Genomic DNA, 26,123 nt, shown 5'->3' on the forward strand with positions numbered 1-26,123 from the left:
GTAATGCCGAAATTCACGTCAAACTCCTCTGGAGCGCGCAACCTACTATAACTTTAATATTCGACTGAATAAAGTGTGGAAAATTATAGAGGGCTTAAATTAAACTTAATTAAACCACAACAATGTCAATATTTCTAAAAGCAGTCCGGAGCAACATACCAGAAAAGGACAAATCGGAACTAAAGGAGAGTGACTTGAAAAAATGGGGACTAGGAGGTAACGTTAAGTGTGAATGGATAGCTTCTAATATGTTTATAATAATTACAGACAAGTATTTATGTGGCTATTTTTTTCATTTTTGCATGAAAATATTGCACATACGACGTGTAATAATAAAAAAAAGCTTCTTTCTTTTATGGAGATTTAAATGGAGTGGCCGTGTCTCAACCTAAGCTGCTTATTTCAGTAGGATGCCTAGATAGTATGCAAATCATTGAGCACACTTGAACCTGAATACTTGACTATTTCCAACACATAATTTAATTCCAATCAATGGTACTATTTATTACTTAAATTTCATTTATTCCTGACGCCATTTACGGAAACTTTAAGCATCCATTGAATCGCACAACATTTTTGGGCATGGTTGGCTTGTCATGTGGTACGTTAATATGACTAGTAAGAAAGGCTTTGAATGTCCATTTTCTGGTTTGGCATTTTCTAAATCTAAGGTTTCTTACAAACAGCACTACAATACTTTATCTCCGCTCTTTCTTACAGCAATTCATCTGAGGTCTTATCAGGTAGATGGAGTGAGGTGGCTGTCACAGTGCATGAAGAACCAGCAGGGCTGCATCCTTGGTGATGAGATGGGTCTGGGCAAGACTTGTCAGGTTAGTAATGTGATGGGTTTGACAATGCTTATATTGCTTGCTTTTAAGTCAATGATTTGTTCCAAGATGTCAGATAAGTGAGATGTCATCCTCTGCTGTAGACCATCTCTTTGCTGGCATATGCTCGAGGATGCCTTAAGATGAACGGACCATTCCTTGTGCTTTGTCCCTTATCAGTTTTGGAGAACTGGAGACAAGAGTTGGAGCGGTAAGGAATGCTGGTATATAGATCAGACTTGTGTGGTCAGTGTATAAAAGTCAATGTGTGGAATAAAAATGGACACTTCTTGTTTGTTGTAGAATTTCGCAGTATTTATTATAAATTGTTTATCTGTGTATATCATGTTCATGTGTCCTTGCAATCTTTAATCAAAATAACTTCCCCTCAGTACTGCAATGACATCATTGATAATGAGTTTCAACCTGTCACTCACATGAGATCAAACCAACCTCAAACCACAATGATCCAACCATTCAATCAATTTCCAATAGACAAAATCAAAAAGAAGGCTTTTTAAGGCTTTTAAAAAATCACGTGTAAGGTAATATTGATGTTGTAGAGCAAAACGTGAAAGTGTTTTGAGCTTGTCTTTACCACAGACCTTATTTCAGCCATTTAATCAAAATCCCCCCCTTTTTTTAAAAACATTGACTTTTGGACGAGGCAACCGGAAGTGTTAAAATGCGAACTACTTTTTGGCATTAAAAGTAACGTCATATCTGCGCCACTCTATTAAAAAAAAATACTATGTCAACTTACATTTCATGATGTAATCTTGATTTGTTACTTTTACAGGACTGAGAAACTATATTCCACTTTATGAATGACTGAATAATCTAGCATGAACTGATTTGACCTAAAAGACAGTATGTTGACACTGTCACTAGATGGAGACAGTAGCATATGAACTATACCTTGAAGGCAATATAAGCTTCAACTTCACATGAAAGATTAGTTAAGGTTCTCTTATTTTCCATTTTTAAGCTTCTGTCCCAGTCTTTCCGTGCTCTGTTACACTGGGGATAAAGAGAGAAGGGCAGAACTCCAGGAAGAGCTCAAAAATGGCAAACACTTCCATATTCTTCTCACCACCTATGAGGTTAGTGCACCTGTTTTCAGAGGATACATCCATGGTAACTACATTCAAATAGTTGTTTTCAAAGTATTTGCACTTTTTTTAAAATGTGAAATATTTCTCTATTGTATTTAATAGATGTGCCTCAAGGATGCCAGATTCCTGAAAAGGTAATCTACGTTGGTGAACAGATATATTATGAAACTTTATATAAATGACACAGTTCTGCTACACAGAGATGTAATTAAATGACAATATTAATACAATATTGCCTAGTTTCACAGACAAGGCTTAAAGTGTTAGTTCACCCAAAAATGAAATTGATGTCATGACTCACCCTAATGTTGTTCCACACCCGTAAGACCTCCGTTCATCTTCAGAACACAGTTTAAAATATTTACTATTTAGTCCAACAGCGTATGTAACTGTCCATGTCCAGAAAGAAAATAAAAACATCATCAAAGTAGTCATATGAGAAATCAGTTAGTTAATTCGGAAATAGTTAAATCGAAAATACATTTTGGTCCAAAAATAACAAAAACTACGACTTTATTCAGCATTGTCTTCTTTTCCGCGTTTGTTTTCAAACCTCAAATAAAGATTCAAACGATCATGAATCAGTGTATTGATTTATGATTCAGACCGCCAATGTCACTTGATTTCAGCAGTTTGGCAGTTTAACGCGATCCAAATTATGAATAAATCCGCTGATTCATGACCGTTTGAATCTTTATTTGAGGTTTAAAAACAAACGTGGAAGAGGAGACAATGCTGAATTTTTGCTTTTTTTGAACCCAAATGTATTTTTGATGCTTCAAGAGATTCTAATTAACTAACTGATGTCACATATTGACTACTTTGAGGATGTTTTTATTATTTTTTCTGGACATGGACAGTATAGTGTGCCTACGCTCTCAGACTAAATATAAAATATCTTAAACTGTGTTCCTAAGATGAACGGAGGTCTTACGGGTGTGAAACAATATTAGGGTGAGTCATTAATGGCATAAATTTCATTTTTGGGTGAACTAAGTTACCAAAAAATGGGTGAACGTCCCGTGGATGTTTGAGCTGTTTTAACGGAAAGCAACTAGACATGTCATTGTTTTGTCTCAAGATACACAGTAATGCATGTTTGTAAGGCACAGTAAATAACAGATAAAAGCTACTTAAATGTCCTCATTTAACTATGGCCTACTTCTGAGCTTAATCTAAGGCTTGTCTGTGAATCCGGGCCCATATTGATTATTTGGTGATATTAAACCTTTTTCTTTTTTCCATTTCATTATCAGCGATAATTGGAGATGTATTGTTTTTTTTTTTTTAATTATTAAATATTTATTTCTTCATGCTCATTTGCCCTTTTTTATGTTCAAAATTACCTTTAAAGGCATATAATGTAAGATTTTTGATTCAAATATTTAGAAACCACTAGAATTTTTTAAAATTAATTTTGTTGACTTGTGTCCACATTATCTCAATTGTTTTCAGGATTGTTTAAATCCAGAGAAATAAGTAATTTTAACGGGACAAGGACCATGTCCCTGCGTCACTTATCAATGACATCATACCTGCCTTACCCTCGATTTTATTTTGTAGTAACCATGTTTTATTAGGTGAGCAAAACAGTTTCGGAAACAGCTGTTCACCTGTCAAATAAAACGCATAGTAAATTAAAGCAGTAAATCTCGTTCTCTTGATTTACTGTGAGTACTATGTTTTACCATGCCTAATATTGATCTACCTTACTGCAGTGTGTACAACGCTTAGAGTAGCATTACAACATAACTTTCAACACAATGTATCTAATATGATAAAACAGCGCTGCGTTAACCCACGTGCATGAGCGGAAGAAGTGAAAGCGGTCACATGTGGCTTAATAAAAGCTCTGCAAAATCAAGGCGTCATCAAGCTACACTTTTGATTAAGCGACCTCGCGCGGCAAAAAAAGACATTGTGGCTTTAAAGTTAATATTTTTGAAGTTCATTTTTATTTATTAAGACATAACTGTAGATTGTTTTATATTTATCAGTTATTGCCCATAACGTGAACTGCATATTAGAACAGTGACTGCATATTTCGATTCATATTCGTATGTACCACTCCACTTTTTTCCCACAGCTGGAAATGGAAGATTTTAGTTGTCGATGAGGCTCACCGGCTTAAGAACCAGGAATCATTACTGCACCAAACTCTCAAAGAGGTTCCACAATTGCATTTTAATATGGACATGCTTTATTGGTTTGATTGTTTTTATTGTCACTGTCAATTTTTAAAACCCTTGATGATAAACCTAGCCCTGCCTGTCAATTTTTCAGCTTTCCCCTGGTATTAACTGCCATCTGCCATTTGATTTTTCTCAGTTTACAGTGGGTTTTCGAGTGCTGTTGACAGGCACTCCCATTCAGAATAACTTGCAAGAAGTGTATTCCCTCCTCACCTTCATCCAGCCCAGTCTGTTTCTCCCTGAAGCCGTTGAGGACTTTGTTAGTGCCTATGCAGACGTACAGACTCAACCTGTCCTTGGTATGGCATCACCAACTTTCATGGTTTCAGTTTGAAAATCAATTCTATATGAACAAAATCAGGCCATCCCTCCATTTTTTTTTTTTTTCTATTTTCTGAAGCTGTTTCATTCAGGACAAAGACTATCGCAACTTCTGTTTCATGATGGTTGTTGGCTTAAGCAAATGTTAAATATCTAATGTACATACCATCATTGACCTTCAGGGCTTTATTTAAACAGTCATGTTTTTTTAAATAGCTTTTAATTGCTGTTTATAGTGAAAATTACTGTGACATGACTGTACCTGCAAAATTTACAAACTTAAATAATTTTGTTCTGCTTCTCACAAGAGCACAGATAAAGCTGTTCTAAGTGACGGATCTGATTGGACACATCTGGTGCCAAACTAACTACTTCAGAAAATAACCCATAAATATGGCGGAGCATAAAAAAGATGTCAGAATAGATAATGTCTACTTGATTTGCCCCAGGCTATCAGAGGATAAAGATCATAAATTCTCATATTTGTACTCAGATGACCTTGTCAGGGAGTTTGTAACATGGTTGTTCTTGTCTGCAGCCGATGAGCTTCATCGAGTGCTCCAGCCTTTTTTGCTACGCAGAGTTAAAGCCGAAGTGGCAGCCGAACTGCCCAAGAAGACTGAACTTGTGGTTTTTCATGGGTTGTCTGCTCTTCAGAAGAGATACTATAAAGCCATTCTGATGAGAGACCTTGGTAAGGCTGTCATAGATAATTTCACAACAAACAAAATGTAATACTTTAGCAACAAAAGGATGTGTTCATTCTCTGCTTAATATTTTCAGATGCCTTTAGGACAGATCAAAGCACTAAGACCAGACTTCTGAATGTTTTAATGCAGCTCAGGAAATGTGTGGACCATCCGTACTTGTTTGATGGTAATCACTTTACCACTTTCTATGATTTTCCATGGTAAGCATATTTATTTATCTAATTGTCTTTATTCTGCACTATTTCCACGTAAGGTGTGGAACCAGAACCGTTTGAGATGGGGGAACATTTAGTTGAGGCCAGTGGAAAGCTCTCTCTGTTGGACACAATGCTGGCGTATCTTCAGGAGGGGTTTGTCTTGTTTACCAAAAGTCTAGCTTCCTTTCAATGTAACTGGTATATAGATAGATATTGAGATTGTTACCACAATCAATTGATCATGAAACTGAAGTTTCACTTTCTGAATTACACTTGGCTTCTTTTAGTCATATTTGGCCTACAGCAATGTAAAATACCTTCCAAACTGTTTAAGCATCATATAATAGCATTTAATATTTTAACCTTTCTGAGGTATCTGACACCAAGATGTCAGCAGATCCTTAAAGTCCTGCTTGTTGCGAGATGGGGCCTCCATGGATCAGACTTGTTTGTTCACCCTATCCCACAAATGCTCGATTGGATTGGTATCTGGGGAATTTGGAGGCCAAGTCAACATCTCAAACTCGTTGTTGTTCTCCTCAAACCATTCCTGAACTATGTTTGCTTTGTGGCAGGCACATTACCCTGCTGAAAGAGGTCACAGCCACCAGGGAATACCGTTTCCGTGAAAGGGTATACTTGGTCTGCAAAAATGCTTAGGTAGGGTTACGTGTCAAAGTAACATCCACATGGATGGCAAGACCCAAGGTTTCACAGCATCACACTGCCTCTGCCAGCTTCCCTTCTACCCATAGTGCATCCTGGTGTTCCCCAGTTAAGCAACGCACACGGCCATCCACGTAATGTAAAAGAAAACATAGACCAGGCCACCTTCTCCCATTGCTCCGTGGTCCAGTTCTGATGGTCAAGTGCCCACTTTTGGTGCTTTCGGTGGTGAACAAGGGTCAACATGGGCACTCTGACCAACATTAACTTCTTGAGCAATTTGAGCTACAGTAGCTCATCTGTTTGATTGGACCACACGGGCCAACCTTCACTCCCCACGTTCATCAATGAGCCTTGGCCGCCCATGACCCTGTCACCGTTTCACCACTATTCCTTCCTTGGACCACTTTTGATAGATCCTGATCACTGCAAACTGAGAACACCCCACAAAAGCTGCAGTTTTGGAGACTGCCCATTTTTCCTGCTTCTATCTCATCAACTTTGAAGACAAAATGTTCACTTGTTGGCTAATATATCCCACCCACTAACAGGGGCCATGATGAAGAGATAATCAGTGCTATTCACTTCACCTGTTAGTGGTCATAATGTTATGCCTGATCGGTGTATGTAATTCACCCATGTGTCACATCATATCCGTACACTGTGAAAAGTAGCTCAGACTGTGGGTGGTTTCACGCTGTCACAACGTATAAGAAAAATGTTGGTTCATCCAAAACGGCAAACCTTAAAAAAAATCCATCCACTTTGATAAGATGTCCTGTATCCATGTGTATGCCAGTGCCTTGAACCATATTTAAAAAATAATTGTATTCATTTTTATTAAGTTACCCTAGGGGCAGACGTTACATTTGTATAGCTTTTAATGTGTTTTATTAATTTGGTGATATAAAACAGATGTGTTTGTCACCATTTTCAGGGGCCATCATGTTCTTCTGTTCTCTCAAATGACCAGGATGCTGGATATTCTGCAAGATTACTTGGAGTACAGAGGTACTAAGACACACTTTGGGTCTGTCAGAGCCTTCACCTTTACTTATTAACCTGTGGTCTCACAATGTGCATGACAGATCAAAGTGCTTACTGCTTACTTTTTCTTTTTTTATATACTCAAGCAAAAAAACAAAAAAAAACTTTAAATGATGAAATGAAAGTGAAATCACAAACAATGTAATTTTACCACAATGTGCTCGCTCAAGACTTTCATTTAAAAAAAAGTTGTATTAGCTTTGTGTTTCTTCTCAATCTGGAACATTTATGTAACCATACCCTACATGTTCTCCTAGTAATCTGGCCCTCTTATCTAGAGCAGTTAATGTGGGTTTAGCATCACATCCTGTGTTTGCTGTTGCGTGTGTGTTAATGTGCTACCGGCCGTGTAACTGCCAGCTCTGATTGGTCCCTCCTACTTCTCTGCAGGTTACAGTTATGAGCGTTTGGATGGCTCAGTACGGGGAGAGGAACGTAACCTAGCTATTAAAAACTTCAGCACCAAAGATGTTTTTATATTCCTCCTTAGCACCAAAGCTGGTGAGTTCACAGTCTGGAAAAACCAATCTGAAATTCACACTCCATTTTTGTATTAGTTACTTCATATAATATTTAAAGTATTATATGAATACCATTCAAGGTTGCAAAATTGGCCATATTAAAATCTTATTTGCATCTTTTAGACAGACACCAGTAATTGAAAACCGAAAATCGTGACAAAATATAATGCATAATTATTGAGAATATGCATTGCAACTGTGTCTCTGTATGAGATGGTGGTTATTTAAAGAGAGATTGTTCATCTTAGGCTGTTTTAGTTTTTTTTTTTTTTTAGAGCTGCTCATATTATAATTACAGCCTCACTTCCACTCTATAATTTTATTTGAACTCTTTGCAGTATACACACTACAATTCACCTGCATTTAATACTTTTATTGAGCAAGGATGGATTACATTTATCAAATGTAACATTATATTTATATTTATGTATTTATTATATTTATTTATAATGTTACAAAAGATTTCTATCCAAATAATTGCTATTCTTTTGAACTTTATATTGATCATATAAAATCCTCAAAGAATCATGCTTTCCACAAAAATATAAAGCAGTACAACTGTTTTCAGCTGTGACTATAATACTGTTACCTGAGCACCAGGGTTATTATAGTTTACAGAAACTAAAACTAAATTAATAAAGAAAAAAGATATATATATATATATATATATATATATATATATATATATATATATATATATATATATATATATATATATATATATATATATATATATATATATATAGACATTAATAATACGTCTTACAAAATATCTGAACCTTTTAAATAAATTGAAAATAAAAATAAAAACTAACTCAAAATATTAATACAAACTATAATAGTATTTCAATGATACTAAAATAACACTTTTGAGCACCAAATCGGCATATTGCAATGTGACAATGAAGACTGGAGTAATGAGTAAAAATTTGGTTTTTGCCATCATATAAATAAATTGCATTTAAAAATGTATTCAAACAGTTATTTAAATTGTTATAATATTGCACAATTTTGTTGTTTTACTGTATTTCGAATCAAACAAACAAAGTGAGCATGATACGTTCAAATACTTTAAAAATATTTCCGAGCCCCTTTGAACTGCGCACTTGTATTTGCTGACTGTCAAGCACCTTTGTTTCATGTTTTTAGGAGGGGTTGGAATGAACCTAACAGCAGCAGATACTGTAATATTTGTGGACAGTGATTTCAACCCACAGAATGACCTACAAGCAGCAGCCAGAGCCCACAGGATTGGCCAAACAAGGTACTCCACTGGCAAAGCACATATTCTGTGTTTTTCCAGCTAGTTTTGATGTGTCATGAATAAAAAATAAATAAGTGCCACAAAAGTGGTCCATGTAATGGTTTTGTTTGAGGACCAGACCAAAATGTAATTGACATTTTAATTGTCCTGTTTGAACATGCTTTAAATGTCCCCTGTTAAGAGCACTTTGCTTGACCATGTAGATCGATTCTCATCTTTTCATTGTGTGCAGGCCTGTTAAAGTGATCCGGCTCCTCGGTAGAGATAGTGTAGAAGAGATCATATATTCCCGTGCTGTGTCTAAACTACGTCTCACAGACACAGTGATTGAGGAGGGGCGTTTTTCTCTACTGGACCAGGCTCAAGCCGCAACTTCAGGTCTTCAGGTAGAGACACACGTCCTCTTACTCCTCATCTTATCTCTTAAGCTCATTTCTGTGCACTGCTTCCTGGTACATATCTTTTGTGCACTTGTGGTTTCGCTTATTGTGAAACTGCACACATTAACAGTTTTTGAGTACGCTGTCTTTTATATCCCCACTAATCTAGTTGAGTGAGATCCTGAAGTTTGGTGTGGATAAACTGCTGTCGTCAGAGGAGAGCTCTATCCAAGATGTGGACATCAGGATGATCCTTGGGCAGTCTCAAGATGGGCGATGGCTTACGGATGAAGAGCGTGTCAAACTTAATGAGAGCGATAAAGAGGAAGATGAGGGCATGGAGGGTCAAAGTACAACACTTAGTTTTTTTTCAGTAATCTTGTTATAACTGGCACTTGAAAATGAGAATGAAATGAACTGTTAATGTGTTTCCTGACCTCAAGACCACATGTACTACTTTGAGGGAAAGGACTACTCTAAAGACCCCAGTGTAGAGGATGAGAAGACCTTTGAACTATTACTTCAGAAGCAGTTACCTGATCTAGAGGATGCTGGAAAGAAGGGCCGCGTACTTCGTAACAAAGCTGGGGTAAATTTATTTGGTGCTTGATTATGATTTTTATTTAGTGTGTAATGTTGCTATTTGAGCATAAACGCAAAGAGAGATATTTTCTTATAAAGAAATCACTTTTTAAGTACTACAACAAACAGCTGGTAGGGACTACAACAAGCTTATTTACGGGTTAGTGGGTTAGTGACATCACTAAACCTAAAATTCACATAAACCCTGCCCCCAGGAACACACAACAAAGGGGGTAAGGCCATGTTGGGCTGCTTTAGAGAAGAGGAAGAGATGTTGTAGTCAAGCACATTTGGAAGTCTGCTCAAGCCGTCACACCCGTCTTTTCACATTTATTGCAATGCAGTACGTAACACAAATGCAATATGTCATAAAAGTGATATGACACCATACGTTAAAACTGTAATTAAACTAAACTATACCTGTTCTATCTTCATGCAGCATATATTCTCTGGCTCTGGAGGAATCTTAAAACAGTTCCTACATGAGCGATTTTATAGATTATCATGACAGAATATGCTAATCAATTACTTGAAGATAGTTAACTCCACATCAGCTACATAAATTCATCAACTACCCATTCAGAAACTTCCTGTTGCATTCTACATATTGTCATTTCTCTCTATCATTGTCCGACTCCGGTTTGAACATAAAAGGCTGGACAGTTTGCGTAATCTGAGCTGATAACACAAGCTCTTAAAGCTCCACTGTTTTCTTGAAAGGGGATGTAGCAGCTCATTTGCATTTAAAGGAACACACACACAAACGTTTTTGCTCACTCAAAAAGTGAAATTTTAAAATGCTATTAAAAATATCTGTGGAATATTTTGAGCTAAAACGTCATATACACACTCTGAGGACATCAGAGACTTTTTACATCTTGTAAAAAGGGGCATTATAGGACCCCTTTAAATTAAATAATTTGGGTCAGTATTTTCTTTTTCCTTTTTTTAAAATTTTTATTCAACCAAGGACATGTTACATTAATCAAAAGTGACAGTATTTTAGATTTATATATATATATATATATATATATATATATATATATATATATATATATATATATATATATATATATATATATATATATATATATATATATATATATATATATATATATATAATATAAAATATTCATTGACTTAAATTTAACCAAAACATATGTCTGTCACTGCTTATCAGGTGTCCCTGGCTGGACCCTTGATAGACCAAGGGAGGAAGAAGAGACCTCTTACAGAATCAGAGTTAGAACAGAGACGTCAGAAGAGACAAGAAGCTGCTGCAAAGAGGGCAAAGCTACAGGAAGAAAGGAAAAAGCAACAGGAAGAACTAAATTACAAGAAGAAGTAAACAAATTGTGGCATTCACATTTTTGACCAGTAAAATTTTAGCTTGGAAATTGTATGTAAATCTTTGTTTTTCAATGGCAGGATGGCATGGTGGGACTCGTGTGGCTACAGTTCGATGTGCTTGCCAAGTGTTGACAGTGAGGGTGAAGAAATGGATGAGGAGGATGATATCAGTTGGAGCTCCACTGATTCAGATCACACAGGCATTCACTATGTGTTGGGTGATGTAACTCGCCCTCAGGCTGATCAAGAAGATGTCATCATTGTGCACTGTGTTGGTATGTCTCTATTAAAACCTTAACGGGGTTGCCAAGTTGGCCTATAACAGAAACATCTCACTGACAGAAGACTGCTGTCAACATATTGATTATTCCACATTTGACTTTGACTGGTGGGATTAGCCTTGGCATATACAGTATATGTTGCGCGCATATACAGTAAAAGGTTCTGCGTGCGAGGACTTGTATATTCCTTCACACACAGACGAGCGTGTCAATATATCACTTAATGCCATTGCGGAGAGAGACTCTATTCTTTCCGGTGAAATCACAAAATAAAATGCACACAAACGTGTCCCTGCTCTTAATATACACTCATTGAAGAACATCTTTGATTTTAATAAAGGGAAAAAAAACACGAATTGATAGGTCAAAAAGCCACCCACAAATAGTCTATAAACAAAGCATCCGGCTGTCTTTGAGTTCACATGAACAACGGTTAAAGTTACTCGTCAGGCTACAGAAGAATACCATAATTCCTCCGTTCAACTAGGCTTAAGACATCGATAGTCACACATACCTATATCAAACCAGCCACAACAGATAATTGGGAATAACATGCCTTAACACAGAATCGACCACAGAGGCCTGGGGTCAGCTTCCTTTGCTGTTCGTCCAGAAATCCAAGATCAAGAAGTGGATATTCGTTTGTTTTTTTCGACGGATCTTTGCGTTGACATGTGCTGAACAGTTTAGTACATGTCAACGCAAAGATTCGTAGAAAAAAACTAACATGAGTGGAATTTTCACCGCAGCGCCACCACACCTTGATGGTCATGACAAGAACAGCATGTATAGTTATCTTTATTGAAGTGAATTAGATTTAAGTCGCCGTCATGCATGAATTAATTATATATTTTTAGCAATTTTACAAATAATAATCCACGTTGATTACATTACACAAAACTGAAATTGCACCTCAAAATAACACAGTGTCAATATTTTGTGAGACCCCCCAAAAATTTCACAAATCACGTTTTCAGGGGAGCCCATGTCTTATTTAGGGGAGCCGAGCTCCCCCTAGCTCCCCCGTAGTTCGCACCCTGGATATATAGACTCAGGAATTAGTCAAATTTTAGCAGGCAACCTTTGCCAAAATAACACATTTTACCCCCAAACACCAATTTTTCTGGAGATTCTGAATTCGGATGGCATCCAGGCTATTTCTACTGTATAGGCAGCCAAGTTTTATTGAAAGCCCATTTTGCTAGTGATGAAGTACCCCTTTAACATATGGCATGATATGATGTGTGTTTGGTGTAGACGACTCTGGACACTGGGGCAGAGGAGGATTGTTCTCCGCACTGGAGCTCAGATCAGATGAGCCGAGGAAGCAGTACGAGTTGGCTGGCGACATGAAAGGTGACAAACTTTTCCAGTTTGCTGAGACAGGTCTAATTCCTTACAAATAATAAATACTGATTGCCTGGATACAGGATACTAAGGTTGCTTGCAAGCTGATTTTCTAGATAAAACTGTCAGAATTGATTTTTGTCTTTTTTTATTCTTTGATGATTAGAAAGTTTAACGGAACAGCATTTATTTGAAATACAATTATTTTCACAATTCAATATCCAATATCAGACAGCATCATAGATATTTTTATATTGAATATTGACCAATACAATAAATACAAAATATTAGAATTGACAGCTTACTCAACACATATTGTAACGTCCCATGACTGATTGGGTCGAAATTTAAGTGCAATGAGCAGAAGATATACAGCGGTCTCTTTTTTTTTTTTTGGTCTCAGCGGTATTTTTTCCAGAGCTGTAAAAATAAAGTGATCATTTTGGGTTGCAGACTTAGAACTTGGGAATGTTCTGCTTTTTCCTATTGATGACAAACAGTCGAGGCTCAGTGGAAGAGACTACGTAAGTCAGCAAGCTGTTTTGTCTTTAATCTACTGCTTTTAATTATTTTTAATCATTCATTTAATCATTTTATGCCTCCTGTCTCTCTAGCTGGCACTCATAGTTGCCCAGCAGAGGGATAAAGCCAACAAGTTGTCAGGCATTCGGCTCTCTGCCTTGGATGAGGGCCTCAAGAAGATCTACAGAGATGCCAAACAAAAGAAGGGTACTCAGGACTCGTTATTCATGAATTTTGAGCTAGTTGCAACGACAAGGCTATATATCTTACTGTCATGGTGTTTTATTACAGCTGCCACTGAATTACACATCTGCGCTGCAAACCTGTTTTAAATTCCAAGTTCACTACACACACATTTTAGTATTATTTAGGTTTGATGGGACTTCTAAAGAAGTAGATTTATTTCAAAACTCTAAATCAGGGCTAGGCAACTCTAGCCACTGAGATACATTTTCCTGTATCTCAAGAAAAGAGATTCAGAAAAAAACGTCCTTTTTTTTTTAAGCTCCAAACCTGTTTAAACTCACCTGCCTGTAGCTTAATCCTGAAGAACTTGATTAGCTTGATCATATGTGTTTATTAGAGTTGGATCTAAACTCCAGAGGAAAGTGAATCCAGAGGGCTAGAGCTGGCCAACCCTGCACTTGATGAATGTGTTTTTTACTCGTATCTTGATGAATGATGTATTTAACCTCTGATATTAAACCTTTTCTTATCTTCAATAGCAAGTGTCCATCTGCCTCGAATTGGTCACTCCACTAAAGGCTTCAATTGGTACGGGACCGAGAGACTCATTCGTAAACACCTGGCCACCAAAGGCATCTCCACATCTATGTATCCTACCCAAGAACTACTAAAAACAATGAACTGAACCATAAGTTATTTGTATAACTTTGACATTTGACTAGATACATCAACAGAATGTAATATCTGTACTCTAAGAGTGCTTTCACACCGGCAGTTTAGTTCAGAACAGCACGGTTTGCATGAAAAATTGATCATTTGACAGCTGTCATGTGAACTGGAGGGTGTGCCATGGTACCGAACACAAAAATACCTATTAGGAGGTGGTCTGAGTTCGGTTGCACTGGAACTGTGGAGCGCTTTACAATACATGCATATTAAAGCAACTAAGTAAGATAAACGCACATGTACTGGTGTTCAAGAGAATGAAAAGAAAGAAGCGAGTGTAAAACCAGATGCAATGGGGAGCACCAGGAACAATCAAAATCAAATTCAGACCACATCAAATGTGCCAAGTGTGAAAGCCCCCTAAATTAATACTCTAATTACTTTAGAAGTAATAGATTTGATATCAGCATTAGAAACAGGAATTATCCTTGACTTGTTTTTCAGTTACTATTATAGGCGAGCCACTTCACACTCTTCTACAGTGTCTTCCACCACATGCATGGCTACTCCATCAACCTGCAGCATCCGCAGCAGGATCCCCACACTCCTCCAGTCCCTTTGGTAGCAACAAAGTTCTTACAAAGTCACCAGAAATCTCCACTACATCACATAAATATCAGGGCACACCAGGGTTGGCTGACTTCATGAGAGGTGTTCATGTCTACTTCTACAACATGGCTGCTACAGAAAAGAAGAAGCTCACCCGCTACCTTATCACATATCCTTTCACTTCCCCCCATTACCCACATGTTCCAATGCATCAATAGGAAAATTGTGAACAAATGTGTTTAACCTCTAGACTGATAGTGTACTCCTTAATATTTTTGCACATATGATGGTGATGAAGAGGATCTCATGAGCTCACACGTCACTCATATCGTCGGAGAGGTAGAAAGCCCTGTCCATGCAAAGGTAGTACGATCATAACACTTTTTTAAAGAGGTATAAAAGGGGACTTATTATGCCATTTCTCAATGTCTTTAATTTTGTTTTGGGGTCTATTAGAATAGGTTTCATTCTTGATTTTTAAGAACTCATTTTTCTATTACTCTCCTAAAAAGCGCAGTGTGTTGTTCTAAATGGTCAGCTGGACCATTGTGTGATTGGTCAACCGCTTTTAACTTGTTTTGGAAATGTCACAGCTCTTCACATTAACCACAATAGTTCACTCAAAAATGAAAATGACTCCATGATTTACTCACCCTCAAGCCATCCTAGTTGTGCATAACTTTCTTTCAGACAAATATAATCAAGATATAAATAAAAAAATGTCCTGGCTAATCCAGGGCAGTGAATAGCAGCCCAAAAAAGTGCATCAGTCCATTATAAATGCAATCTATATGGCTCTGGGGTAAATAAAGGCCTTCTGAAGCAAATCGATGCATTTGTGTAAGAAAAATATCCATATTTAACACAGAATAATGTCAAATATCTTGCTTCCAGCGGACAGCCTTCTGTATTCAACTTGCGGAAAAGGCATTACTGGCATGACGTCGGACGTAGCGGAAGTGTGAGAGGCGTTACACTTTCTTAATAAGTTGAATACGGAAGGCGGTCTGGTGAAAGCTAGATACTTTACTTTAAAAAGTTTAAATATGAATATTTTTCTTGACAAACCCATCGATTCACTTCGGACGGCCTTTATTAACCCCCCAGAGCCGACTTAAATACTTTTATCATGGATGGATGCATTTTTCTGGGCTTCAAATTTTGTGCTATCCCTTTAACACAACTCATCCAGTCCTCGCCCCTTTTTTGCATATGCCTTATTTAAATTTTCCTGTTAGAAAATTCAAAAATACAATCACACCATTTCAGGTAATTCAGAAACCGTACTAGTGTATATAGACGATAGCTCCCTAATATGTAGTGGTTTTGTGACTGCACCTTTTTCATGCTCAAAGAGCAACATTACACACTATAAAATGTTGAAAATGTAAAAATGCTTCACAGGGACCCCTTCAATTTGCCTACTAATTAGATTATTATTTATTAATACTAATATTTTGGCATTTGATCCAGCAAAATGCTATGTATTTTTTTATTTTCAGGAACTGCAAGGTCTATTGCATCAGTACCCTCAGGCACTCCTTGTAGAGAAAAAGTGGCTGGAGTCCTGCTTTGCTAACCAAAGGAAAGTCAATGTGTCTAAATATGTAATAAGGTTAAGTTGACAAATCTCTTCCTGTTTTCCTTCGAAGTGTGTGAGCAAATCAGTTTGCCTTAGGCTAATCTACAATCACATCTATTTTCCATTTAGGGTTTAAAATGAACTGGTCTGTCGCTGTATATCCAGTTATGGCTAAATGACATCAGGAGGTTTGTCATACGATGAGTTAAATAATGAAGCATTGCTTTCCGTTTAAAGAGAAGAGAGACTTCACAGCACACACTAATGTATTTATGTAGCAAACATTAATAGTATTTGACATTTTCCTACATGATTTCATATATCTTGTGCTGTGGTTTAAAACTTCACCCTTTTTTATTGTCAGCGTATGTAATTGAGAGAATTGATACAATTGCAAAAAGACACATACAGCAAATCTATTTTACATACTGCAAAATGTCAACAAAAAAAAACTGCAAAAAGCCAAATCACAGATAAAGGTGTAAAAGCTGTTAGTTCGGTGTCAGATCGCGGATGTTGGTTTTACTCAGAAATGTTTCGCTCAAAAACCACACCACAGATGTCTATGATAATGTGCTTAATATGTTTATGGGAAATTATTTTCATTGGCCATTTTTTTATAATAAAAAGAAACCCCCCCAAAAGACGTTGTGAGTGAGTTGTTTAACCTTTTTTGTTATAATATAAAAAAATATAGTCCTAGAGTATTTTTTTTTTCTTCACTGCTTTATTTTAGTATTTAACCTCCTGGGACCCAGAAAAAAAAAAAGTTTTTTCGAATTTTGTATTTTTTCATGTCATTAGATTGTTTAGAGCATGGACACAATATTTTTTGGAAAAATTATGTTGTATTCATATGTTATGAAATGTCCACTGTAGTTGACACCAGGATTCAGTTGTTAAAATTTTTTAATGCAATGAAATTGCATGTATAGGCAAAAACAATGGGATTTATTTTTAATTTACGAATATATTTTTAAGTTTTAGGATCTTTTAAAAACAAACTTTTTTTTTAAAGATGATTCTGAGCTATGTTATAAAATATATAACCGAATGTTTTGACATACCATCTTACTTTATGCAATATGTGGGTAAAATGGCCATACTTGGATTTTCCCATTCAATACAATGTATCGATACACTGCATCTTATTTGCATATTAGTGTGTTCTGTAATGAAACGTAATGATAAAAAGAAGTGTAATAATAGGAGTAATAATTGGCAACATTTTCATAATAATATGTAATATTTCATAGGAATATTGATATGTAATTTATTTCCCTATTTACTTGATTACTAAACATGTTTTAAGTCCTGGTGTCCTCTACAGTGGACATTTATGAAATCAATGCCCTGTTTTGTAACAAAAAGTCCTATTTTGATTAGAAACTGTGCAAAGTATCTGTGCAAAGCCCTGAATGTGCTCTATAAAGGACATCCTGACTCAAAACTGTGACGTGTACGATGTCACAGAAACTCACTAAAATATAATGTCCACTACAGTGGACAAAAGTCTATTGCTGGGTCCCAGTACTACAAACACTGTGCGATTCGGTTCTTCTGAATCTTTTAAAAGAATCGGCTCAAAAGAACGATTCGTGAACGATTTTGGTGAAGGCAGATAAACAACTACGAGGATGTGCTTTCTGTGAAGTGGGCGGAGTTTGTGGTGTGGAAAAGGCAGGTGTTCACAGAAACTTCCAACTTCCAGCAAGTAGTCTGTACTTTGAGTGCTGTACCTCGTGCGTTCTGTAATGTCCAGCGATTGAGACTAATCGGAATTAAATCATTCACGTGACTAAATCTACTGGCCAGTTTACAGGTATGGACGTGTTTTTGTAAGAGAAACAGTCATACAAGAGCTAGGTCAGCGTTTTATACGTTTGTTGTTTTTAAAGTGTTTAAGATGTTAATATTTTCTAAGATTTTAGTTTTGAAATGTGTTACTTGTATAGTAGCTACTTCGGTACGGGAAACTAGAAATATAAAAAACGTATAATGCGTTTCTTGTACAAATTTTACCTGAGTAATGCATGGTATGAAGCCCGCGGCAGTTTTAAAGCGACAACACTAAGCTAATTTTCAAATGAATTTTTTTTTTCTGCAATAATAGGCTTAATTACAATAAACTAATATATATATATATATATATATATATATATATATATATATATATATATATATATATATATATATATATATATATATATAATTTTTATTTTATTTTTTAAATAGAACCAATTTAATGTATTTTGATACTACCAACAACAGTATTTTGACGGATACTGTGGTTATTAGTACATTTTTATGAATGTACATTATACTTGTTTATACGTTAATAGTTTTTAAATAAAAAAATCCATGTGTCATCTACTGTTCAGAATGGAGAATGACATGATTTAACTGAGATACTTTGTTTTTGAACATGGTCCTTCCTCGAATTCCTTTCACTCAGCAGTGCTACTATATGTTCTAGTTCATGAAGAAACTACAAAGTTGCAGTTTTTTTTGTTTTTTAAGTGTTGTAGTAATGGAAGTTATTGCATGCCAAGTAGCCTACCCGTCCCACTTGGGCTTGAGATTGATGGCCTTATTACTTGTGATTCTCCCATGTCTCGTGTTGGTTTCCACCACTGTATATGGGGGTGTTTTCCGCTGTTTATGACAACGTGCATTGAAATTTCATACAGTAAGCTGAGTGAAAAAGAACACCAGACAATGAAAAAAAAAATCCCCTCGGCATAATTGTGGGTTCCTGTGTTTCAGTACTAGTAGCCATCTAACCAAAGGTTGTTAATTTTCTTAAATTACCATTTTATTTTACAGGGTGATCATCAGTCAAGGTTTACTGTATTCATATCTTATTAATCACTTGTTACAGATTTTTTTGTGCTGACTGGGGATATGAAATGGCTGCAGATATTTTGTATTAGGCACAAGGATGATGCCTGCTCAGCACTGCTTACAATATAGGTAAAATATGCATCCGTTTTATCAATATATAAGTTTGTTCCATTTTCCTCCCTTTTTTTTGCATTACCTAAATTTAGAATTATAAACATATGTTTTATATATATATATATATATATATATATATATATATATATATATATATATATATATATATATATATATATATATATAATGTGTGTATATATATATATATATATATATATATATATATATATATATATATATAATGTGTGTATATATATATATATATATATATATATATATAAAATGTATGTGTATATATATATATATATATATATATATATATATATATATATATATATATATATATATATATATATATATATATATATATATATATATATATATATATATATATATATATATATATATATATATATATATATATATATATATATATATATATATATATATATATATATATATATATATATATATATATATATATATATATATATATATATATATAGCAGAATAAGTCCTGTAAAGTGCGAGGTGGGGCCTCAATGGATCAGACTAACACATCCCACAAATGCTCGATTGTATTGAGATCTGGGCAATTTGGAGGCCAAGTCAACCCCTCAAACTCATTGTTGTGCTCTTCAAACCATTCCTGAACAATTTTTTCTTTGTGGCAGGGAGCATTATTCTGCTGAAAGAGGCCACACACAGCAGGGAATACCATTGAAAGGGTGTACATGGTCTGCAACAATGCTTAGGTAGGTGGTACGTGTCAAAGTAACATCCACATGAATGGCAGGACCCAAGGTTTCTCAGCAGAACATTGCCCAACAACAACAAACTGAGATGCACTGTGTATTCTTTAATTTGAGCTGCAGTAGCTCATCTGTTTGATCGGACCACATGGGTCAGCCTTCGCTCCCCACGTGCATTAATGAGGCTTGGCCGCCTGTTCACCACTGTTCCTTCCTTGGACCACTTTTGATAGATACTTACCACTTTACCGGGAACGCCCCACAAGACCTGCAGTTTTGAAGATGCTCCGAGATGTCGTCTAGCCATCACAATTCAGCTCTTGTCGAACTCCTTCAAATCCTTAGTCTTGTTCATTTTTCCTGCTTCTAACACATCAACTTTGAGGAAAAATTGTTCACTTGCTGCCAAATTTATCCCACCAACAGGTGCTGTGATGGAAATAATCAGTGTTATTCACTTCACCTGTCATGTTATGCCTGATCAGTATATATATACATATGTGAGATGTGTGGTGTGTGAGCTATAATATATATATATTATACAGCTCTGGAAAAAATTAAGAGACCACTTAACATTGATTTCTTAACGTTAAGTGGTCTCTTAATTTTTTTCAGAGCTGTATATATATATCGCTTATCTATTTTCTAGAAATACCTGATATTAACCTGACTTTTAATTAATTAATTGGTGTTAAAAATAGCTCATATGAAAAGCTAAAACCCTCCCAAATGATGTTTAATGCACTGAAATAAATAATTTTCACAGAAAAAATATTTATCATTTAATCAAGACAGAAAGGTCAAATTTTGGCAAGACAAAAGTTTTGTCGCCTATACAGAAATTGAACAAATTTACTGCAAATACAAAAATATGTCAGCAAATTAAGTTGTGGTGCTGTGAGATCCAAATTTAATATCTTGTATGACTTCCATGAGCTTGAAGGACTGCATCCATGCGGTTTGGCAAGGATTCATACAATTTATTGATGAAATCATCAGGAATAGCTAAGAAAGCAGTCTTGCATGCCTCCCAGAGTTCATCAATATTCTTTGGTTTCGTCTTCCATGCGTCCTCTTTCATCCTACCCCACATATGCTCAATGATGTTCATGTCTGGTGACTGGGCTGGCCAATCCTGGAGCATCTTGATCTTCTTCGCCTTGAGGAACTTTGATGTGGAGATGGAAATATGCGATGGAGCACCGTCCTGCTGCAGAATTTGACCTCTTTTATGGTTGGGAATATAAGAGGTAGCTAAGATTTCTAGGTATTTTAGACTATTGATGTTGCCTTCCACCCTGCAGATCTCTCACACACCCCCATACTGGATGTAACCCCAGACCATGATTTTTCCGCCACCAAACTTCACTGTTTTCTGGGTGAATCTCGGATCCATTCTGGCTCCAGTAGGTCTCCTGCAATATTTGCGGCGACTGTGGTGTAATTCAACAGAAGATTCATCTGAAAAATCCACCTTCTGCCACTTTTCCTGCGTCCATCCTTTTAGCGGGCTGTGGGCCTTGGCAAATGCCACACGGTTTTTCAATTGTCTTTTGTTTAGTGCTGGCATCTGGGCACTGATTCGATCATGGAGGCCATTTCGAGACAGAATCCGACAAAAAGTTCTGGTTGACACAGGGACTTCAGGTGACCAGGTCTCGTGGAGCTCTGCTGCAGTGGAAAATGGGCTGGCCTTGGATTTTCAAGCCAACAAACGGTCCTTCCGAGCAGTTGTCTTGTGGGGTCTGCCTGACCTGGGCTTGTCAAAAACGTCTCCAGTCTCTTCAAATCTTTTTTTTATCCTCTGTACTTGACGCTGAGACACATTGAAGGTGTCTGCCACATCAGCAGTGGATCTGGTCTTCAGCCTCATGATAATCAAAACTTTAGTCTCAGGGTTAATCTTAGGCATGTTTGCAGAGGTCTAGTTGCAGTTGATGTGAAGGTCTAGTGTACTGGGGTTCTTTTTATACACACTTGAGACCTAATTGATCCATTATTAGTCAAAGGTGAAGCTCATATGACAAGGTGACAATACTTATGTCTTTGCAAAAATTGACTCAATGGGCTTTACCAAGCTGTGAATATTAGAATACTTTTTGAAAGTTTAGTTTTTCACTGAAACATTATCACAAAACCTGTTGGGATTAAAAAGCTGATGCCATTTCTTGTAAAAAAAAGCTTGATTAGAAATATATTTCAGCGGCACTTTAGGTCAATTTGTACACAAGCGACAAGACTTTTGTCAGGGACTTACTTATATATATATTTATATATATTTATATATATATAAACATAATATACCTTAACAGCTCACACTGGCACAACAGTATAACTGTTTTTATTTTTGTGTCCTGTTTATTCAAACATTTGCATCTGACAGCCTTCTTTTGTTATCCAGGAATCATTTAAGTTTTCAAACTGCATGTAGAAGGTTGTTCGACTGAAACATTGCTGTCAGAACACATATTAGGAAGGCTGCAAGCCACAGCAATTTTTTCAATGTATTGTGGTTAAAACAGCGTCATTGTTTATTGTCACTCTTGAAATGTTGATTTTTAATTTCTTTTCAAGAACTCTTTATCTGAATTCTTCAGGTCCTGTGTTTTCTTTCTCATTAACTACAAATCTCCATTTTCGCCACTACAGTTTACAATCCCTCAACTTTCCAGAAGAGAACGACGAGACTATGGATAAAATCATTACTGAGGACACCATCTGTGACTCAGAATCCACTGAGTCCCAACCCTTCCACACTGACTGCTGTATGTCTGAGAATGAGTCTTCTTTGAACTCACAGGCCGACTTTACCGATATCTGCAGAGACAGAAAGACCAACTACAGATCCATACATTCCAGCTACAGACCTTACCAGCCCCCGCTAGGTCTACCCTCCGGCTACAGTCCCCAGACACCCTTTCCCAGTCAGACCGAAGAATGCCTGAGCACCCTAGAGCCACACAACGGAGACCTGCTCCACTTGAGTTCAATGGGCAGCAGTTCAGTGGAATACCCAAGTGGCAACTTTCCTTCTGGCTTGTTGTCTGGAAATTACAGCAGTTATCCTGGTGATTCCTGCTCTCCAGATAGGCACAGTCAGGGTGAGGGGAGTCTAGAACAGCCACGTTCACTGCACTCTATCCCAACTGCGTTCGCACCTCACAGCTACTGCATGCCTCCGCAACCCTGCGCGTCCCGTGGGCTGCCCTGCTGTAGTCAGTACCCTGTGGATGTGTATCAAATAGATCATGGCTATCATTACAGACCACAATACCACAGGCCCTGTTGGCCTTCACGTAAGTCTCGGTTCTTTGTTAAAATGCCATGCCTATTATGATTGAGTTATGGATGAGAGTGTTTTTTTACATAAAACTTGATGAATAATACCAACATTCAAAAGCCCTGTCTTTAAACTGTACTCTGTCTTTATCAGGGATCTGTATCAAGCTTACGGCAATATTGCAATTCAGTTGAGCAACAAGTTTCCATTTAACAAGTGACACTCATCTTTCATCAAAAAATGTATTATATGAATGTAAGGTTTCACTTTTAAGTGTGGTATTTCAAAGCAAGAAACATTTTATTCACACCAACAATCAACAATCTAGTTTAGAAAGATGTTAAATATACTGAAATACTGTAGCTAAACCGTATTTAGATTAATGTTGCCCTTTTTATTTAAATGCATGCTTTGTGTGAATTATAAAAGATAAGTGGCTGGGTGTGCAACATCTTCCATTGCATTACTCTCCATTGCATAATTAAAATATAGATATCAAACAGATATACATTTCCCCCTTTAATAAACATAAACATATACATTTCCCCCTTTAATAGTATATATTGTGGTGTGCAGTGAGAGTCTATCTGACATATACTTTGGGTGGCACGTATAATAAATCTAAAAGCTGAAAGTCTAACGATTCTAAAGCTGCATGGTTGCACTGATCATGTCAAAGATTCGATATCATGATGAATTGCATCCTCAATTTCCAATCGTACATGGTATTTATGTGGATCTATTGACCAGGGTTCCTACGGGGTTTGGAAAAGTATGGAATTTGATTTGAGGAATTTCCAGGTCTGGAAAAGTATGGAAAAAATAAAATGGAAAAATACTTATGTTTCCAGACTATTGTCCCTATTTCATTTGAATAAATATTACATTAAGAATTTCTAAATGTTTATAATATATACAATTGTTTTTTGTTTTTTCATACCGTTTGGATCAATCTACCACATAGAATGTAAAAAAAAAGATTAGGTCTAAAAGTTTTATGTAACGTATAAATATAGTCAGATTACGCTTTCAATAGGTTAGCTACAGTGCCTTGCGAAAGTATTCGGCCCCCTTGAACTTTGCAACCTTTTGCCACATTTCAGGCTTCAAACATAAAGATATGAAACTGAAGAATCAACAACAAGTGGGACACAATCATGAAGTGGAACGAAATTTATTGGATATTTCAAACTTTTTTAACAAATCAAGAACTAAAAATTGATCTCTGAATGATCCAATGTTGAATCCAATCGAGAATCTGTGGAAAGAACTGAAACCTGCTGTTCACAAACGCTCTCCATCCAACCTCACTGAGCTCGAGCTGTTCTGGAGGAGGAATGGGCAAACATTTCAGTCTCTCAATGTGCAAAACTGATAGAGACATACCCCAAACGACATACAGCTGTAATCGCAGCAAAAGGTGGCGCTACAAAGTATTAACTTAAGGGGGCCGAATCATTTTGCACGCCCGATTTTTCAGTTTTTGATTTGTTAAAAAAGTTTGAAATATCCAATAAATTTCATTCCACTTCTTGATTGTGTCCCACATGTTGTTGATTCTTCACAAAAAATTACAGTTTTATATCTTTGTTTGAAGCCTGAAATGTAGCAAAAGGTCGCAAAGTTCAAGGGGGCCGAATACTTTCGCAAGGCACTGTATGTAGGTTTATATTATTTTATGTAAGTCCTGCCTCATGGACTTACTTCCTGTCTAGCTACTTTCCTATCCTAATAAAAGGCAAAAACGCCAATACTAAACCTTTAGAATGTAACATACCTGTTAGCAGTTGAATTTTAAAACAATTTATCAGAACATGTTAAATATGGTTGGAAAAATCTGTAGGGAAGTCTGGAAATTTGAGTCTGGAAAAGTATGGAATTTTGAAATGAAAATTGCGTAGGAACCCTGATTGACAGAAATTCAATATAATATACATAAGTATGTTTTCAGTCGGTGACGAGACTAAATTATCATGCATTATTGTTGATGAAAAAGGACTAGACTAAAATGTTTTGCATAAAATAAAAACTAAGATAAAATCTCTTCATTTTCGTCTACAATCGTCTCTACTTTTTCATCACGAGACCGAGCTGTTATGCCTTGAAAATATTCTGAATGAGTTCACCCTGTTGCTCAAGTTCAGGTCTCATCTCAAGGTGCAGATCCACTTGTCCGTGCAACACTTCTGTCGCGCCGCGCTCCACTTTATTCCTATGGGTGACGTCAAGCAACTTTAACGCATAGCATTCCAAGAAGGCAGCGCTGCATTTGAACGCACAAATGAGGGGAAGCGTCACGTCACGATTCAGTCGTGTCGCAAAAGTGGATCTCCATGGTCAAGGTGCAGATCCACTTGTCCGTGCAACACTTCTGTCGCGCCTCGCTCCACTTTATTCCTATGGGTCAAGCGACTTTAACGCGCACACATAGCATTCCGGGGCGGCAGTGCTGCATTTTGAACGCACAAAAGCGTCACAACATCACCAAAAGTGGATCTCCACGGTCAGTCTTCTGTCGCTGCCATCATGTGACTGCAACACGAAACTACTTGCCAACTGTCGCGCATTTTGTGTGAGGCACACGCGTCAGGCTCTGACTCACGCTCTCACTCTGGCAAAGTAAATCTCACACCTAATTTGTAAAGTTTTAATACAAAATTCAAACAATAAATAGCGTTTTGCTGCACTTAATGTGGCATAACAGTTAAAGCCAGAGCTGTTGATATTTATAACAGAGTTATATCTACCTGCGGCACGCACACGGT

The 26,123-nt window shown here is 36.6% G+C and overlaps 2 protein-coding genes across 6 annotated transcripts in view; both read left to right on the top strand.

Moving 5' to 3' along the window:
* On the top strand, positions 1-17,434 carry chd1l (chromodomain helicase DNA binding protein 1-like). The gene is given in 26 exon segments (XM_067459919.1): positions 1-216; positions 721-833; positions 935-1,041; positions 1,819-1,933; positions 2,048-2,079; positions 4,032-4,113; positions 4,274-4,436; positions 4,997-5,152; positions 5,242-5,334; positions 5,422-5,518; positions 6,969-7,042; positions 7,469-7,579; positions 8,749-8,863; positions 9,096-9,249; positions 9,413-9,593; positions 9,687-9,832; positions 11,006-11,169; positions 11,254-11,450; positions 12,714-12,812; positions 13,257-13,327; positions 13,418-13,532; positions 14,051-14,159; positions 14,682-14,750; positions 14,752-14,952; positions 15,065-15,149; positions 16,289-17,434. Coding segments are annotated over 26 exon segments (3,066 nt in total). The 5' UTR covers positions 1-122; the 3' UTR covers positions 16,412-17,434.
* The window catches only part of traf3ip2l (TRAF3 interacting protein 2-like), a 16,940-nt gene continuing 7,119 nt past the window's right edge, over positions 16,303-26,123 (top strand). The window contains exons 1-4 of one of the 5 annotated variants that reach the window (XM_067459921.1): positions 16,303-16,369; positions 19,248-19,341; positions 20,001-20,081; positions 22,728-23,374. In XM_067459921.1, coding sequence (XP_067316022.1) covers positions 19,310-19,341; positions 20,001-20,081; positions 22,728-23,374 — 760 coding nt within the window. In that variant the 5' untranslated portion in view covers positions 16,303-16,369; positions 19,248-19,309. Of the gene's footprint in view, positions 16,370-17,629; positions 18,191-19,247; positions 19,342-20,000; positions 20,082-22,727; positions 23,375-26,123 lie in introns of those variants that run through there. The other 4 variants (XM_067459920.1, XM_067459923.1, XM_067459922.1 and 1 more) reach the window with 4 other exon arrangements.

This window comes from Pseudorasbora parva, chromosome 12 (genome assembly GCF_024679245.1).
Source record: "Pseudorasbora parva isolate DD20220531a chromosome 12, ASM2467924v1, whole genome shotgun sequence".
Taxonomy (NCBI): domain Eukaryota; kingdom Metazoa; phylum Chordata; class Actinopteri; order Cypriniformes; family Gobionidae; genus Pseudorasbora; species Pseudorasbora parva.